The 15,903-nt window shown below is 48.7% G+C and overlaps 1 protein-coding gene and 1 non-coding gene across 2 annotated transcripts; both read right to left on the reverse strand.

The window, feature by feature from the left end:
- Positions 1–1,531: 1,531 nt before the first annotated feature.
- On the reverse strand, positions 1,532–2,017 carry LOC146199587 (uncharacterized). Its single transcript, XM_084592153.1, has one exon. It carries the CDS (start codon positions 1,979–1,981, stop codon positions 1,532–1,534), a length of 450 nt encoding a protein of 149 aa, XP_084448279.1. The 5' UTR covers positions 1,982–2,017.
- Positions 2,018–9,275: 7,258 nt separating this feature from the next.
- Positions 9,276–9,347, reverse strand: TRNAH-GUG (transfer RNA histidin (anticodon GUG)). The gene has a single exon. It is a non-coding gene; the product is annotated as a tRNA-His (tRNA).
- Positions 9,348–15,903: the final 6,556 nt, after the last annotated feature.

Here is a 15,903-nt window from a genome sequence, read left to right on the forward strand (position 1 = left end):
CGAGAGCAATGGCCAGTTAATTTGTGGGTAATTGAAATCACCAAACAGAAATATGGGTGCTTTGGGATACTCATTCCTCATAATCGTTAATTCATGGCGTAGGGAATCGGGGAATGATACGTGGCTGTCTGGGGGTCTATAGCAGACACCGAACACTAGCTTTCCGGAGGCGTCGTGAAGGCATACCCAGATCATTTCTAGGATATTATCATGCCGGATAATCGAGGACTGCAGAGTGTTACGAACGGCTATTAGAACTCCTCCCCCTTTTCGGTTAGTGCGGTCTTTGCGGTATGTGGTGAAATGGAAGTCTAAAGGGAACAATTCGTGGTCTTCTATCTCTGGGTGCAGCCAAGTTTCTGTGAGTATGACCATGTCGGCGTCTGTGACTTCAATGAAACTGTGAACCTGATGGCGTTTAGGTAGAATACTCCGTATATTAGTAAAAGCGATGTTGATGAGTGCGGGTGAATGACGATTGCTTGGCGGAACCGGTTCATGCAGTTCAGTAGAGTGTCACTTGGCTTGCTTTGAGGCCTGCTGAGTATTGTCCCGTGCTCCATTTATCTTTGACGCGGGCTTGGTGTTCGTATCTGTTTCTGTTATGGTATCAGAGGCATGATCGTAGGTGTAATATTTCTCGCCAACGATAAGTTTATCGTATCGAAGCTTAAAGCGACACCCTCGGGGCTTAATGAGTTGAACCAATTTGGAGCGAGCGAGTCGAGTGGCGAATTCGAAGTCTTCTCGGATAACGTAAGGTGTTTCTTTCAATTTACGACCACATGCAAGCACGCTTTCTTTTGCCTTGTAGTGATTCATTTTAACTATTATTGGTCGCTTTTTTTTCCGTTGAGAATTGACCAATGCGGTGGGCGCGTTCTATTTCGCTTGGTTCTAGATTCAAATCTAGTTTTTCTTTGCACAGCGCAATAACTTTTTCCTCCGATTCAGTCCACGATTCTTTGTCGCTATCATATATAAGCCGAAAAAGAGCAGGTTGTTTCGGCGCATTCTGTTATTCGCGTCCATGTTGGCGGCCTTTAGTTCAGCGATGTCCTGCCTAATCTGGCTAGTCTCTACCTGTTTTGATGGTGATACTGTTTTACGCTCGTCTAATTCGAGCACTGCTACTCGGTTTGAAAGTGCAGCTAGTTGTGTTTCATGGCTGATTTGGGTTGTTTTCAATTGATCAAGGTCGGCACGCATGGCTGCATGGTGTTCTTCTAACCGCTTGAGAGCATCTAAAACATCGGAAAGGTTGGTTGGTCCGGGGCCAGGATTAAGTTCAACATCTCCCGAAAGCAGCAGCATTAGCTCAGATAGCAAATCAAAGGCAAGTATGTCACATAACACACGCAGCGCAGTGCGCCATTTCAAGTCGTAGGGGCACGACACCGCGAAAAGACAACGATCGCTACTACGAGTCTCCTTAGCGTAGTCTAGGTAACTAACCTGGAAGGCCAATACCGGGGTGAACATCGTGCAAGAGTCGGTGTCGTGCCCCGCCGAGCTGACGGTGTGCCGCAGATTAAATACTGTTGCCTCTGGCCATGTGATTGATGACGTAGTCGATGGCGGTGGTTTTCCAGGCGAAGGCGTCGAGCGACGCCGAATATGGGCGGTCAGGTCCGGTTGATACAGCAGATGACTGTTCAGGCATCCACGGAGCCAAAGAATCCGGGAAGTGCAGTGTAGGTGATGGGCAGGGGTCCAGGCCACGGTGCGTACCAGCAGAGAGCCAGTACGACAGCACTTCTGGATCGAAAAACCCAGCGAAAATGAATGATGCCAAGATGATCAACAAAGAGCCACCGATGAAAAGGCACGTCGCAAGTGCAATGGCCTTCTTGGGTATCCGGGACAGGCTTTTCTGGAACTGGATGTCTATGAAGCCATCATCCGTCCTCTGCATGCGCTGGTACTTGACACTGCCAAAGTTCCTCTTTCCATTCCCATGCACAGCATCCTTGCGGCCCATCCTAACTACTCGTATGCCGCCAAAGAGCCAAGGCACGCCACCCATGAGCGCGTAGTAGACGACTTGTCGACACAACCTTTGACTTTCCCCTTGTCTTCAGAAACCTCGGTCACCTTTCCGAAAGGTTCCAAAGCTGCCTTCACGTAGCAATCTTGCACGCCATGTAGCAGCCAAAAAAGTTTCAACCCGACGCCCTGGTTGCAAGGGTCAATGACCACACGACGGTGGTCCTTGACGTGAAAAGCTTCCGCCTGTAGCATTTTGTTTTTCCCTTTATTTTCAATGTGACCAAATCTTCAAGAGCATCCATCCATTACTACCCATTCCACATGGGTAGCAGAGCGAGTGCACCGGCGCCAAGGCAGACCAGTTCAAACGAACGCATGCAGATGAAGCATGGGGGCTGGGGGAGAAGAGACGCGGGGAGTGAAAATAAAAAAAAGAACTTGCCGTGACCAGCATTCGAACCTGGGTTATCGCGGCCACAACGCAAGGTACTAACAATTATACGATCGCTTTAAAGCGAAATCCTTTTTTTTCTTCTTTATTGCCGGTCATCACCAACACAAAACAAAACCAACAAAAATGCGCTACAAACAGAACGCTCACAGCAGAGCGGTTAACACAAGCATGACACTGTTAATACAGAAGCCGGCAGGCTCATACGAGTTGCCTTTGTCAAGTTAAAATTCCTTCAGCTCGCATAGTGGTTCTACTCTTGAAATCCAGTCTGGCACAGTGGTCTTCAATTTGTGCATTTCAACCAATGCGTGTATACTCTCGCGAAAGTACAGTCTTGCAGGGCGGGCGTCAGGGTCACAGTGAAAACCCGCCATTCTGGACCGCCATAGACTGTGCAGGCCTATTAGCATAACCGTATCAAGTGAAATCCCATCATTATTTTCAGTTGGCAGGAATCTAATCCCGTATGAGTCTAATGGTAATTCTTTTTTAACAGTTCGTTGCAGCACATCCCAAAAATAGACACCCTCCCAACAGTGCAGAAATACATGGTCTATTGTCTCTGGCTGTTTACATATTAAGCAAAGTGAACCCCATGGCAGATAAAAACCCTTGCTTTCAAAAAACGTTCGTACCGATAATGTTCCTGTATGTAACTTAAAGAAAAACGTCTTTACCCCAGGAGAAACTGGCATTCTTTTGACACGCTTCAGTACGTCTTGGCCTAGACGGCCGCTATACAAGGCTCTGTACACAGGAACAGAGAAGTAGTTGTCACAAACAGCTTTATACAGGTTCTTCTTTTTCACTAAACTTAAGTATTCTGTCGAGAAGCGAACTGACAGAATTCGAACACTGCTGACAACCTCTTTGAAAAAACTAGAAAGACGCATGCTTTCTGTAGCAACAACGAAATTGGGCAACGAGCCTCACTTGGCACACAGTGCGCAAAAAGGGGTCGTCGCGAAAGAAAATAAATCTGTTTACAAGCTGGCGCACAAATAAGTAAGACCTCCGTCTTTAATTGGCCGGAACAGGTTATCCCGACTGCATCTTTCCCAGCTTGATGCCCATATGTGTTTGTATGGGCATCAAGCTTTAAAGCGAAAGCCTTTCATGCGTCATCTTTGTGAGCAGGAGCTGTCGGCAGAGGGTGTCGCACTTTAGAGGGAGATAAACGTTGGTTCCACTGGCCCGCCGGGGTGGTGCAGTGGTAAGACGCCCGACTACTGTGCCGGAGCACCCGGGTTCGAACCCGACCTCGGCGGCTGCGTTTCGATGGAGGCGAAACGAAGAGGCGTCCGTGTGCTGTGTGATGTCAGCGCACGTTAAAGACCCCCAGGTGGTCGAAATTACTCCGTAGCCCTCCACTAGGGCTCCTCTTTCTCTCTTTCCACTTTCACTCCCACCTTCCTCCCTTCCCTTACGGCCCGGTTGCGGTGTCCACAGAAAACAAGTGAGACAGTTACCGCGCCTTTCCCTTCCTATAAATAAATCAGTTTAAATCGAAGCATCCATCTCTTGGATGCCCAGTCAGGCGCTTTACCAACTGTGCCGCACCCCGGATCGTGAAACGATCATAATTCCCCTTGTCTACCGTGAAGATGACAGCGGAATTGCGCGAGTGACACATACTGCGCCTTTAATTATGTAATTGGTTCACAGGAAGGGAAAGGCGCAGTATATGTCACACTTGCTTGTGGACACCTGAACCGCGCCGTAAGGGAAGGGAGGAAGGCGGGAGTGAAAGTGAAAAAAGAGAAAGGGGAGCCATAGTGGAAGGCTGCGGAGTAATTTCGACCACCTGGGGATCTGTAGGAATCCTGGCCCTGATGGGGCTGGGACAGGTAGGTCACCACCGCTTGCGGCGGGAGCTAGCCTGCCACCGAATTTTATCTGTTGTAGGCCGTCATTGCACCCTCCACTGCTTGTTGTTGTTGTTGTAGCTCTAGAAAGAAGGGAAAGAAAATACAGAGGGCCTGCTACTGACTCTGTAGCTGAGCCACCTCCGCTGCCTCGCGCGGACAGAAGAGAAAATAGAGAAGAAAATAAAAAGAAGAGGCAGAGAAGGTGGTGGTAAAAACATTCTATTGCCATTGGAGCAAATAGTGGGGCGAAGCCCTCCCATGTAGTAAGGGAGCACCCAAGTGCCTTGTAGGGGGCTTCGCCCCCAATATTTGTTACAAATGGCAATAAAACGTTTCTACCACCACCACCCTGCATGGCACTTGGGTGCTCCCTTACTACTTGGGAGACACCCTTATAACGCAAAAGAAAGTCCTTGAAGAGCAATCTTCCTCATAACACTGGAAATGATCTTCCGTTGGTCTTGACTTGAGGTGCTCTTCATGAGAGACTCCCAGTAGGACTCTGCGACGTTCGGTGATGGGGGCCGAGGAAAGGTGGGGCATGTAAGAAGGATGTGTAGGAAGTGTCCTGGTTGGCCGCAGAGTCTGCATGAGGAGGAAAACTGGTCTGGGTATCGGGCATGTAGTAGTGTAGGGTATGGAGCAGTTTGAGTCTGCAAGCTTCGCCAGTGTACGGCCTGCGCTATGGTGAGAGAGGGGGCTGGGAGTGTATATTATCTTCGTTTGTCCCGGTAGTACAAGAGAATATAACTGAAGGGGAGCAGGCGCTCCTCAGCCTGAGGGGGCTCCATTCTTCTAGCCCGGAAAGTAAGACCTCGGGCTAGGGAATTAACCCCCTCATTGCCAGGGAGGCCGGCATGTGCTGGCGTCCAAATGAGGCTTATGGGGTACCGGGGCTGCCAGGAGCGTAATATGCGAGCAGCGGTGCGGGATATATAGCCGTTGGCATAATTTAAAATCGCAGATTTGAAGTCAGAGAGAAGAGAGAGAGAAAGCCCTTTATTTGCACCCGTCAGAGAGCATGGATGATCGGTGGAGACGCAGCTCCCCCTTGCACCGTCTATCTCCCCCCTAGACGTCAGCCGGAATCAGTTGGCTTCGGGCGGCGACCTGGGCTTGACGGATGACTTGCTTCTGGATTTGTTCTTCCTGGCTGTGAAGGGAGGATTGACAATTTTTGTGGCAGATGTAGAGATGAGAGCGAGTGCAATGGCTGCCTCCTCTGCGTCTGTGGTGGAATTGGTGATTAATGAGCTGCAAGTAAGCAGCTTTGCTTGGTTGTCGGCTACAGCCAGGACCATACGGGAGTCTGACGTATATTTCGCTGCGTCCACGTAGACCGCCTCTTACGCGCGCCGCAACAACAGCCGTCGTCCACCACCTAAGCAGTAGCGGGTTCAATGACGGCCTACAACAGATAAATATTAGTGGCTGGCTAGCCCCCGCCGCAAGTGGCGTTGACCTACCGTACCAGCCCCGTAGGGCCAGGAACTGCCACCCTTTACCACCTCTTGCCCCGCCGGGGTGGTGAATTGGTTACGGCACTCTACTGTGCCCAGGACGCGGTATCGAATCCCGGCCTCGGCGGCCGCTTTTCGATGGAGGCGAAAAGCAAGGCGCCCGTGTACTGTGCCATGTCAGTGCACGTTAAAGAACCCCAGGTGGTCGAAATCTCCGGAGTCCTCCACTACGGCGTCTCGCATAGCCTGAGTCGCTTTGGGACGTTAAACCCCACAAACCAAACCAAACCTTCACCCTCTCCCGCCACTGCTTCGGTGGTGGACGACGGCTGTTGTTGCGGCGCGCGTCTTTCTCTCCCTCTTCTTTTTCTTTCTTCTCTATTTTCTCTTCTGTCCGCACGAGGCAGCGGAGGTGGCTCAGCTACAGAGCCAGTGGCAGGCCGTGCATTTTCTTTCCCTTCTTCCTACAGCCTATAGTGAACTAGAATACTTCAAGTTCACTATACTACAGCCACAACAACAACGTGCGCTGACATAGCACAGCGTCGGACGCCATTTCGTTTCGCCTCCATCGATATATATATATATAATTCGTTCACAGGAAGGGCAAGGCGCAGTATATGTCACACTTGTTTCTGTGGACACTTGAACCACTCCGTAAGGGAAGGGAGGATTTTGGCCAGCATCTGAAGCGGATTCTCACCTGCCCCAAGGTGCCTCTCCTCTAGAGGGGAGGACCTGGGGTAGAAAAGAGCCAAGGAATTGTTTGGAGGAAACTAAAAACGAACTGCTTCCCCAACCCTGCAGTTTACTCACACTTATTTCCGGACAGCATAAGCTCATCATGCACTAAGTGCGGAGAGAAAGCCGACTTTAATCATATCCTGTGGGATTGCTCAGAGGGCCCGCCTCCCAATTGGCTCTCATAGAAGCTCCCTCATTTGAATCCTGGGAGGAAGTGCTGCGTAACGCGAGCCCCGATATACAATTGGGCGCCGTAAACCACGCTGAAGAAGTCGCCCCAAGCCACCATGCTAAAGGTCACTTGGCTCTTCCACTAAGACCAAGTAAGACTACTCTCGACAATTCTGTCTCTCTATTCTGTCGGATAATAAAGTTGACTCACTCACTCATCCACTCACTCCTGTAAACGAATTTTAAAGGAACGCCGGTGAACGTTGATGCGTGCAATGGAATTCTGGCTGTGTTCGGCAAGGCGCGCGCCATGTACCGTCACGACTGGTCATGACGTCACCAGGCAATTCGTGCATAGACAAAGCTGACCCTGCTGGGCGTCCGATTCAGGCGCCCGTGCGGCGCCTTTCATTTGGCTCTTCCTGGAACACCGCACCACACAGCAAACAGAAGCAGACCCAGATGTCTAGGAGGCGTTAGTACAGCAGGCATCAGCGCTATTTCAAATTGACTTACAGGATAGAAAAGGCGCAGTATCTGTCACAATTATCTGTGTACACATTTACCACGCCGTAAAGGAAGGGAGGAAGGTGGGAGTGAAATAAGAGAGGGAGATAGAGGTGCCATAGTGGAGGGTTACGGTCCACCGCGCTATAATCTATTTCGCCTCATCGCATTTTAGGGGTCCTAAGTGCCTTCTAGAATATTTTTTCTGTATTGCCAACTTCAAAACCAGGTTTTGCGACAAACACACAACATGGGTTAAAAACCACGTCAGGTCGGGCGGCGTGACCCATTAAAATTCAGGCATGTATAGCAACGCTTTCATTCTTGGAACCACTTGGTCTTGTGTCTTGAAAACATCAATAACGCTAGCAACGGATTCTCGAAAATACTGCCGTATTTTCCTCGCATCAATGTCTGCATATCTGAAAGCCATTCTGGATCGCTAAATACTGTGCAGGCCCAATAACATAATCACGTCCAGCGGTAGCCCATCATCATCTTCAATTGGTAAAAGTCTAATTTCGAATGCATCTATGGGTAGGACTTCTTTAATCGTTCGTAGTAGAATGTCCTTGAAGAATAAGGCGTCCCAATAGTCTAAGAAAACGGGTTCGATAGTTTCTGGGTTGCGGCATATGAAGCAGAGATTTCCCAAAGGTAAAAAAAAAAAAAAAAAAAATAACCCTTCATTTCTAAATAGGTCTTAACTTCTAGTGTATTGCTATGGAGCTTTAAAAGGAAAGTTTTTGCCGATTTATTTATAGGAAAGGAAAGGCGCGGTAACTGTCTCACTTGTTTTCTGAGGACACCTAACCGCGACGTGAGGGAAGGGAGGAAGGTGGGAGTGAAAGTGGAAAGAGAGAAAGAGGAGCCGTAGTGGAGGGCTACGGAGTAATTTCGACCACCTGGGGATCTTTAACGTGCGCTGACATCGCACAGCACACGGATGCCTCTTCGTTTCGCCTCCATCGAAACCAAGGAGGATATAAGTTCTATATATCCTCCTTGATCGAACCCGGGTACTCCGGCACAGTAGTCGGGAGTCTTACCACTGCACCACCCCGGCGGGGCGAAAGTTTTTGCTCCCTTTGGTACAACCATAACTTTATATCGTTTAAGACTTGCACAGTACAACGATCTGTATAATAGGATCGGGAGAAAGACATCGCACAAGTCCTTATAAATTTTCGTTAGCGCTACAGATGATAAACATTCAACGAAAATAGGGCTTGCAAGACACGACATGTTCACTTTAAGGATTCCAAAAATTCTTCCTTGCGTAAGAGATTTGCGGGTGGGCCTCAAGCAAACTACTGTATACTACTGTATACTATACCATAGTGTATAAATTTATTTTATTTTTACCTACCCTTTTCTTTCTCCCTATCGCTCACCTCTTTGATTTCCTCTACCTTTTCCTCGCTATCCCTTTATTTCCGCCGCCCCAGTTCAGGTGCTTCAGATATCAGATAGCAGATACCGGGGCTGGCAAACATCTTTTCTTTCCTTTTGTATATACAATAAATAACCAGTACCACCACCATGTTCGCCGAACAAATTAGGCAAACCTTTGCTCAACCTAACCTGACACATGGTTCGTAAAAATGGGTCCTTCGTATCACCAAATAACATAATACGGTTAACGACTTTGCACAAATACAAATGCGCCAAACCAACTCTTCCAGAGCGGACGCGATGAAACAAGCTGGTTCGGTGGGTGCGCTCCCAGGTACTTCCCCACACAAAAATGGTGAACACATGGTGCAATCTCTGGACATTTACACGAGAACAGTTGTAGTGCACGTGCCGTATGTTGGTAACAAGAAATAAATTACAAATCGTAGCATGTGCAAACATAGACCACGAATCCTTCTAGCCTCTCGGCCTTCTCACGTACTTACAAAACCTGCTGGTTCCAATATGACTCGCTGTCTCCGTAGTTTTCACGGCTACCCGTCAGTAATGGGTAGGAGAGGGAAAGCGCCGGCGTCAAGGCAGACCATTCCAAACGAGCGCGGAATAAGGATAGGGCTGGGAGAGAAGGAGCGCGGAGAGTGAAGGGGAAAAAAAGAAAAAAAAAGCTGCCGTGACCAGGATTCGAACCTGGGTTATTGCGGCCACAACGCAAGGTACTAACCACTATACGATCACGGCTACCCAGGAGGGATAGGCAGCAAAGGGAAAGCGCCGATGTCAAGGTAGACAGTCTAAACGAGCGTGGAAGAAGGATGGGGGCCAGGCAGAAGCGGCGCAGAGAGTGGGAAAATTAAAAAAAAAACCTGTCGTGACCAGGAATCGAACCTGGGTTATTGCAACCACAACGCAAGTATTAACCAGTATACGATCACAGCTACCCGGGGATTTTTTTTCTTTCTTTATTACAGGTGTTTATACAGGCACATCAACAAAATATAACACATGTTTTAAAAGCGTCAATCGGCTTATATTTACAAGTTGTTAAAAGAGTTTTATACGCAACAAGTCATTTAGCATAGAAAACCAAGCAGGTTCGACTTTTTGACATCTAAAGGCATCTCTGATATACGCAATACTCTGAAGGAGGTAGTCATGGGTTGATCGAACATCAACATCTCCTTGCCGGGCAGCCATTCTAGCTTTCCAAATACTGGGCAAACTCCGAAGCTTAAACTTGGCATCAGCTTCAGAAACTCGCTGTGAAAACCAATTCCCACTTTTCCACTACGCCTAAGCAATTCCACGTAAAATTCGAGGAATGCCTGTTTGATTAAGTTGGCATCTCTGGTTGTTGAATGTTGGTAGTTGATTTCTTTTATCTGTTTTCTCGACGTATGCCTTTTTTCGTCGCTCAATAAACCGTTTCGTGGGCGTTTCACCCATCCACAGGTTTTCTGCACGTGCACGTATCACAGAACCTTTGTACTTTTCTACATCGATAAGCTGTATTTCACTTTCAACTTCTCTTATCTCAGCCTGGTTGGGCACTTTCCATTGACAGCAGGAAGTATAGCCTGCACTGAAGTTCTCTTTCTCTTCTCTTTCCTTCACGGCATAAAACGAACGACCTTTATATAGCTGTCATCTTAATTTCTTCTTTAAAGATCTGCCACACCGCGGCAATCGTTCCGACTTTGGCTCGAGAAACTCTTCAATCAGATATTTTGACTTTGTTATAAATTGTTCATCCTCTAATAGCTCGATATTGAGTTTCCAAAGGTCCCAGCTACATTTCGATTTCTGTATCTTTAATTCAAGTGAAAACATTACTAAGCCATGGGATCACTGAATGCATCGTATTTCACATAGTAACTGTGACACAGCGGCACTAACTGTTGCAAAATATACGCTCTATCCAGCCTAGTGTGGCTACCACGATGAAAGTGCGTGAACTGTTGTTCGGCACAATTATGCAATATGTGGCCCACAACTTCTAACCCCTTTCCTGCACTATACCACGTCTAGAAAATCCGCGCTTGGATCACGGAAGTGCTTTTTTTTTTACTTCTGTCTTCGGGAAAGCACACATCAAGCAAAATAAGGGCCCTTTCGCACCTTATGAACGACTCTAGTAGACGGAAGAACTGCAACCTGTCATTCACATTTGTCGGGGCATAAACATGGATACGAAAAGTCACAGACAATTAATTGTCCTGTGTCCCCAACAAAAACGTGTTCCTCTACTATTCCTAGGTCATTGCGCAGAAACAAAGCGCAGCCGGTCGGTGTGCCGACAGCATGGCAGATGTACACATTATATCGCGATTTAAAGGCTTTAACCATACCGTCCGTCTTTTCTTCAGTTTCAATCTTTGTCTCTTGGACAGCAATAATATCGAGGTCATGTTCTAGAAACTAAAGGCTCATCTGATATTGACTTCGTCTCGCGTTTAGGCCCACTTGAGTTTCCCCTTCAGGTGGCCAGGTGAGGAAACACTTGATGATATCGATGTTTTTGATAACTTGGAAGATTCAGACTCGCAACAATCACGTTACTTGATGACACGACAAAAATATTAACTATTTATTTACACATAAATAAATCAAGAAGACACAAGTAAGGAGAAAACTATTTACATGACTGAGCCGTTGGTCGGACGAAATCAGCCCTGGTTTCATCCAGAGCGCTTACTTTTAAGACATCTGTCTCCACCCTTGGCGGGGACAGCAATCAATAAGCAATCAGGCAACTTAATTTTCTCACCAGTCAAATACTGGGGAAAGGATATTAACTAACAAACACTTGGGAAAGGAGAGGTCCCAAATAAACATACGAACGGCAATGACGTCACCACATTCCGAACCTCTGCTTTCCCTTGTTTTCTTTCGCACACGTGCATGCGGGACCAACGTATGCCGCGTGAACAACACCTGAAGTTCAATGACCCATTGCGCCTCATCGCGCACTGGTCAACGACCGCACACCTGCTACCCCACAAAGGCTGTATGCACATGCACCGAGGGAAAGACGCGCACGTAGCAGTACGCGAATACATACAAAAGAAAACGTACACTGGTCCCCGATATATGACATTCAACACTGTATACACTGCACAAAGGGAAGGAGCGCTCTGCGCTGGCAACAATAGAGCTGCCACCGCGCCTTCGTCGTGCGTCCCGTGGTTCCATCAGTTTGGTAACCCTTCGACCGGACACAGGTGCACATCTCAAAATATCTACCTCGGTTCGTACGCTCTGTGCGAGAAACCGAATGGCGAGAAAGTTCACCGAACTTCACAGGCCCCTAGCTTACTTTCACGGTAGCAGCACGTAAGGCTGTTCCAGCATCGTTAAATTAGAAAAGACAGACCATGCAGTTCTCCCTCACACATTTGCGGAGCATCCACCATCTCTGACACACCAGTGTTTTTACTTAGATACTGCCATCTAATGGGTCCCCCAAATGCACCACCGACTTCACAGATCATTCGATTGTCCACTCTCACCTGCAACTTTGTTAACGCATACTAGCAAGCGCGCCCTCGATTCTACGAGGGGGCCGGAGAGGCCGACCGGCGGAATGTTCGGTCATGATTTAAATCTGGCATGACGAGTGTTCCTCGCCTTCGTAGGTGGCTCGTCCTCCGGCACCGACGTGGCAGTGTGATCGGCGTCCGCCGAGTTAGCCTGTAGATGCATCTCTTTGTTGCGTGCCCTTCCACTTCGGTCACCACAGGACGTGAACCAGCGAGGGCTTTCACTGCGGTCGCGTCGCTTGCGCTACACGCAGATTCATCGGCGTCTGCTTGGTCGGTTTATCGTATGGTTCCCGGCTGGTTCACACTGGCGACTCGCGGAGGTCGCGCGACACGATTCGTCACGGAGGGGGCGATTAGTCACGGAGGGGGAGACCCGAACGAGTCGCCAGCGACCCGTTTCAGGTAGTTTGAGAGAGTCGCTCACTGACCGATTTCTTGCGACGCGACTTGAAGTCGCAGAACTCCTCAGTCAACCCGCGGCGCTTCTGCCTTCTTCCTTGGGCGGGAAAATTCAAGTGTGCATGCGCGCATGTGCACGAATTACTGCGCTCGCTGTTGTTGGGCACACATGTCAAGGATCACTGCGAGAGTGAAACGTACTAATTCGGGTTTGTACTCGTACTCTTTACAATGTGCTCGACGCTCCGGCATGAGGTGATTTCTTGATCTGCTATTGCGCGAGACCGCAAACAACAGCGCGCACACCACCGCCGCTTCCGTTTTCTTTTAACTATAGCGCCTTTGAGTGTCGAAACAGCCACAAACATGGGCATAACTATAAGATTTACTTCCTCGCTGATAACTGTACATATTCATACCCGAAATGAGCCCGAATTGGTCTACCACTAGAGCAGTAGCAGAGTCCGTAAAGGCGCGAAAGTTGGCTCTTCGTTCAAATCTCGTTCGGCGAAGGGGTTGTGAAGCGAGTCGCATGCCGATGTGAACACTCGTTGTCGATCGGCGCTTGTAGCAGGTCGCACACGAGCCGGCGCGAGGACTCATCGGCCGTGTCCCTCCGGTTTCCCCGCTACTCCACACATCGAGTACAGAGATCAATTATTCACGTACAACGAGCTCGCTAAGCCCTTTTATCTAGGCAGACGAGCATTTCTCCTCCCGGATAAGAAATTAACCTGCAGCCAGTCAGTCACGTTACGCTTGCTCCAAACGAACTCATACCCCAACCCCTGGCGCATGAAGCACATCGACCCAGACTACGACGGACAACATGTGTGTGAACGGTGCAGTGACCGTGTAGACTTAAACCATATGTTGTGTGGTAGTGCATCGAGCGACGCTTACGTCAAGAACAAGGAACATTGGGACAAAGTGTTAAAAGTGCTTCACTACATGATCAGCTTCGGGCTGTCCAGGAGGCCCGCGCGGCGGCGGAGAGCTTCGGGCTCTCTGTGCCGATGTGGGAGCTGCCCTCTACACCTGGCGCCTAGCCGAGTGTCCTTCAGGACCCCTACTGTTTGAAATAAAGTTTTACCAAACCAAAGCAATCGTCCCCTCCTGGCGCTGGCATAATGTTTCCGCACACTTGTTTTCGTTGTGCCTGAAGCGTCGACAGTGCGCGCAGCGTGGCACGCGGCATTCACGACGAATATGTCCTGTTCGGTGGCAGCGAAGACAAAGCGGTGCTCTGCCTGGTACCACCGTAAGCGTCATGATGCCCCAACTCTTAATTGATAAGGTAAGTCATCGGCTGTTAGTCCAGGTTTTAGCACCAGACTCATGGAACACTTGACGTGCCCTTGTCTCCGATGCCCTGTACGCGCCATCGTTCCTTGAAAACTTCGATAAGTTTCCAACACGTGGCAAAAACGGTTCGCATTTCTTCATCTGGAACACTGGGCAAAAACCAGTAAAGCTTCAAACGAACTTCTTGCTTGGTTGGGTCGATAACCAGGCAGCGGCTATACTTTAGTGCCAACACCGCCGGCTAGCATCTTCTTCGTCGTTTCCACGCTTCTAAATGTAACCACCCACGCATGGTTCATCTGGAACGCCCCCAAAGCGACAAATTTAAGGAACATTTCCAGAAGAACTAATATGCCTCTGAAGTTCTCTGCAGGATAGGGCCTATCTTTTATGTCACCGTGCAGAAAAACAGTATCTGATACGTACGAACCTGTAGGCAGCTGTGGCAAAACAACTTGGTACTCCTGATTTCCATGCATCGTCAGCAATCCTGTTGCCGCGGATAGGCTGAGCCGCTAACACCGCTCTAACGGAGCACATATAACACGTCCAACCTGCCGTGACCAGGATTCGAACCTGGGTAATCGCGGCCACAACGGCAGGTACTAACACCTTTAACTAACACCACTATGCGATCATGGATACTCGGGGAGGGATGGGTAGAGGAGGGAAAGCGCCGACGCCAAGGCGGACCAGCGCGGATGAAGGAGGGGGGAGAAGATGTGGGAAAATAAGAAAAGACCCTGCCGTGACCAGGATTCGAACCTGGGTAATTGCGGCCACAACGCAAGGTATTAACCACTATACGATCACGGATACTCGGAGAGGGATGTGTAGCAGTGGGAAAGCACCGGCCACAGTGTGGGTCACAGCCGAAACTTACGTCTGAGCATTGTGACAGCTCGTAATAGCCGTTGCTCACATATCATAACCAATTTCTGGAGCAGAAAATGGCGGCGCGCGCCTGCTTGGCGCAGGCGGCTTGATGACATTATCTAATTATGCACGCTCGTTATGTGACGAGAGAGGCCGTCATTGCACCTGCTACCGTTACGGCGGTGGACAACGGCTGTTGTGACGCGCGTCTTTCTTTCCCTCTTCTTTTTCTTTCTTCTCTATTTTTTCTTGTGTCCGCACGAGGCAGCGGAGGTGGCTCAGCTACAGAGCCAGTAGCAGGCCCGTGCATTTTTTTTTCCTTCTGCCTTCAGTCGCAACAAGTGACGAGCATTACTGCAGGCATCGGGGATATCACTTGAAGCCAAGTGGCCTGTCTCGTCTATGCCCATACTCACGTCTTGCATCATGAGATTGAACGGGTGTCAGTTTGATATAAGCAAACGCACTCTGTTAGTTTCTTACTAGTCATTCACTTTCCCTTTCTGTCGAGTATCATTTTTACTTTTTAAACTAAAGTTGCACACGCTGCACTAAACACTGGCTGTGGGAGTTCTCTTTAGCTATATTCACGGCACAGTTCCATTCATAATCCTTTCACTGTAACAAACGCATAATTTACAAGTAAAATTTAAAGATTTTCAGTCTAAAAAACTTGTGAGAGGCGCAACGGTGCGGGCTATGCAGATGGATTCTACAGCTGAATATTTACGCGATTAACTAAATTTAAATTATGTGTTTTTATTTTATAAGGTGAGAATTTCGTGACAAATTTAAGGTCGTCAACATCGAAGGTCAGTATAGAGGTGTAAAAGTGCTTTATTGGCGATGGGGTTCGAAATACTGAGCGCCATAAAAAAGTAACTTTGAAAGCTTGCTGAGTTGGCTTTTCCTTTAGCATTTATAAAGTTGCGTCGAGCTCGCATTTCTAATGCACCGAGCACAGATACTGGCTGTGGTAGAACGAGAGCAAGAAGATGGCTACACAGTGTGAAAGAGAACTGAAGAAAGGGTTGAAAGGAAGCCTCAAATCGCAAGCCGAGCCAGCGTTGGGGACTTCGTCTTCATCTGGGCGCCCAGACAAGTCCGCTTGTCGAAACGCTGGCTTGGCTTGCTAACTGGGCTCTTCCTCAACTCATCGTTCAGTTCTTTTTCAA

This window comes from Amblyomma maculatum, chromosome 2 (assembly GCF_055883805.1).
Source record: "Amblyomma maculatum isolate TAMU_Amacu chromosome 2, ASM5588380v1, whole genome shotgun sequence".
NCBI classification, from domain to species: Eukaryota; Metazoa; Arthropoda; class Arachnida; order Ixodida; family Ixodidae; genus Amblyomma; species Amblyomma maculatum.

What these genes read in the sequence shown, in the direction of transcription:
- LOC146199587 (XM_084592153.1), bottom strand. Translation starts at nt 1,981, where the DNA reads ATGGGCCGCAAGGATGCTGTGCATGGGAATGGAAAGAGGAACTTTGGC.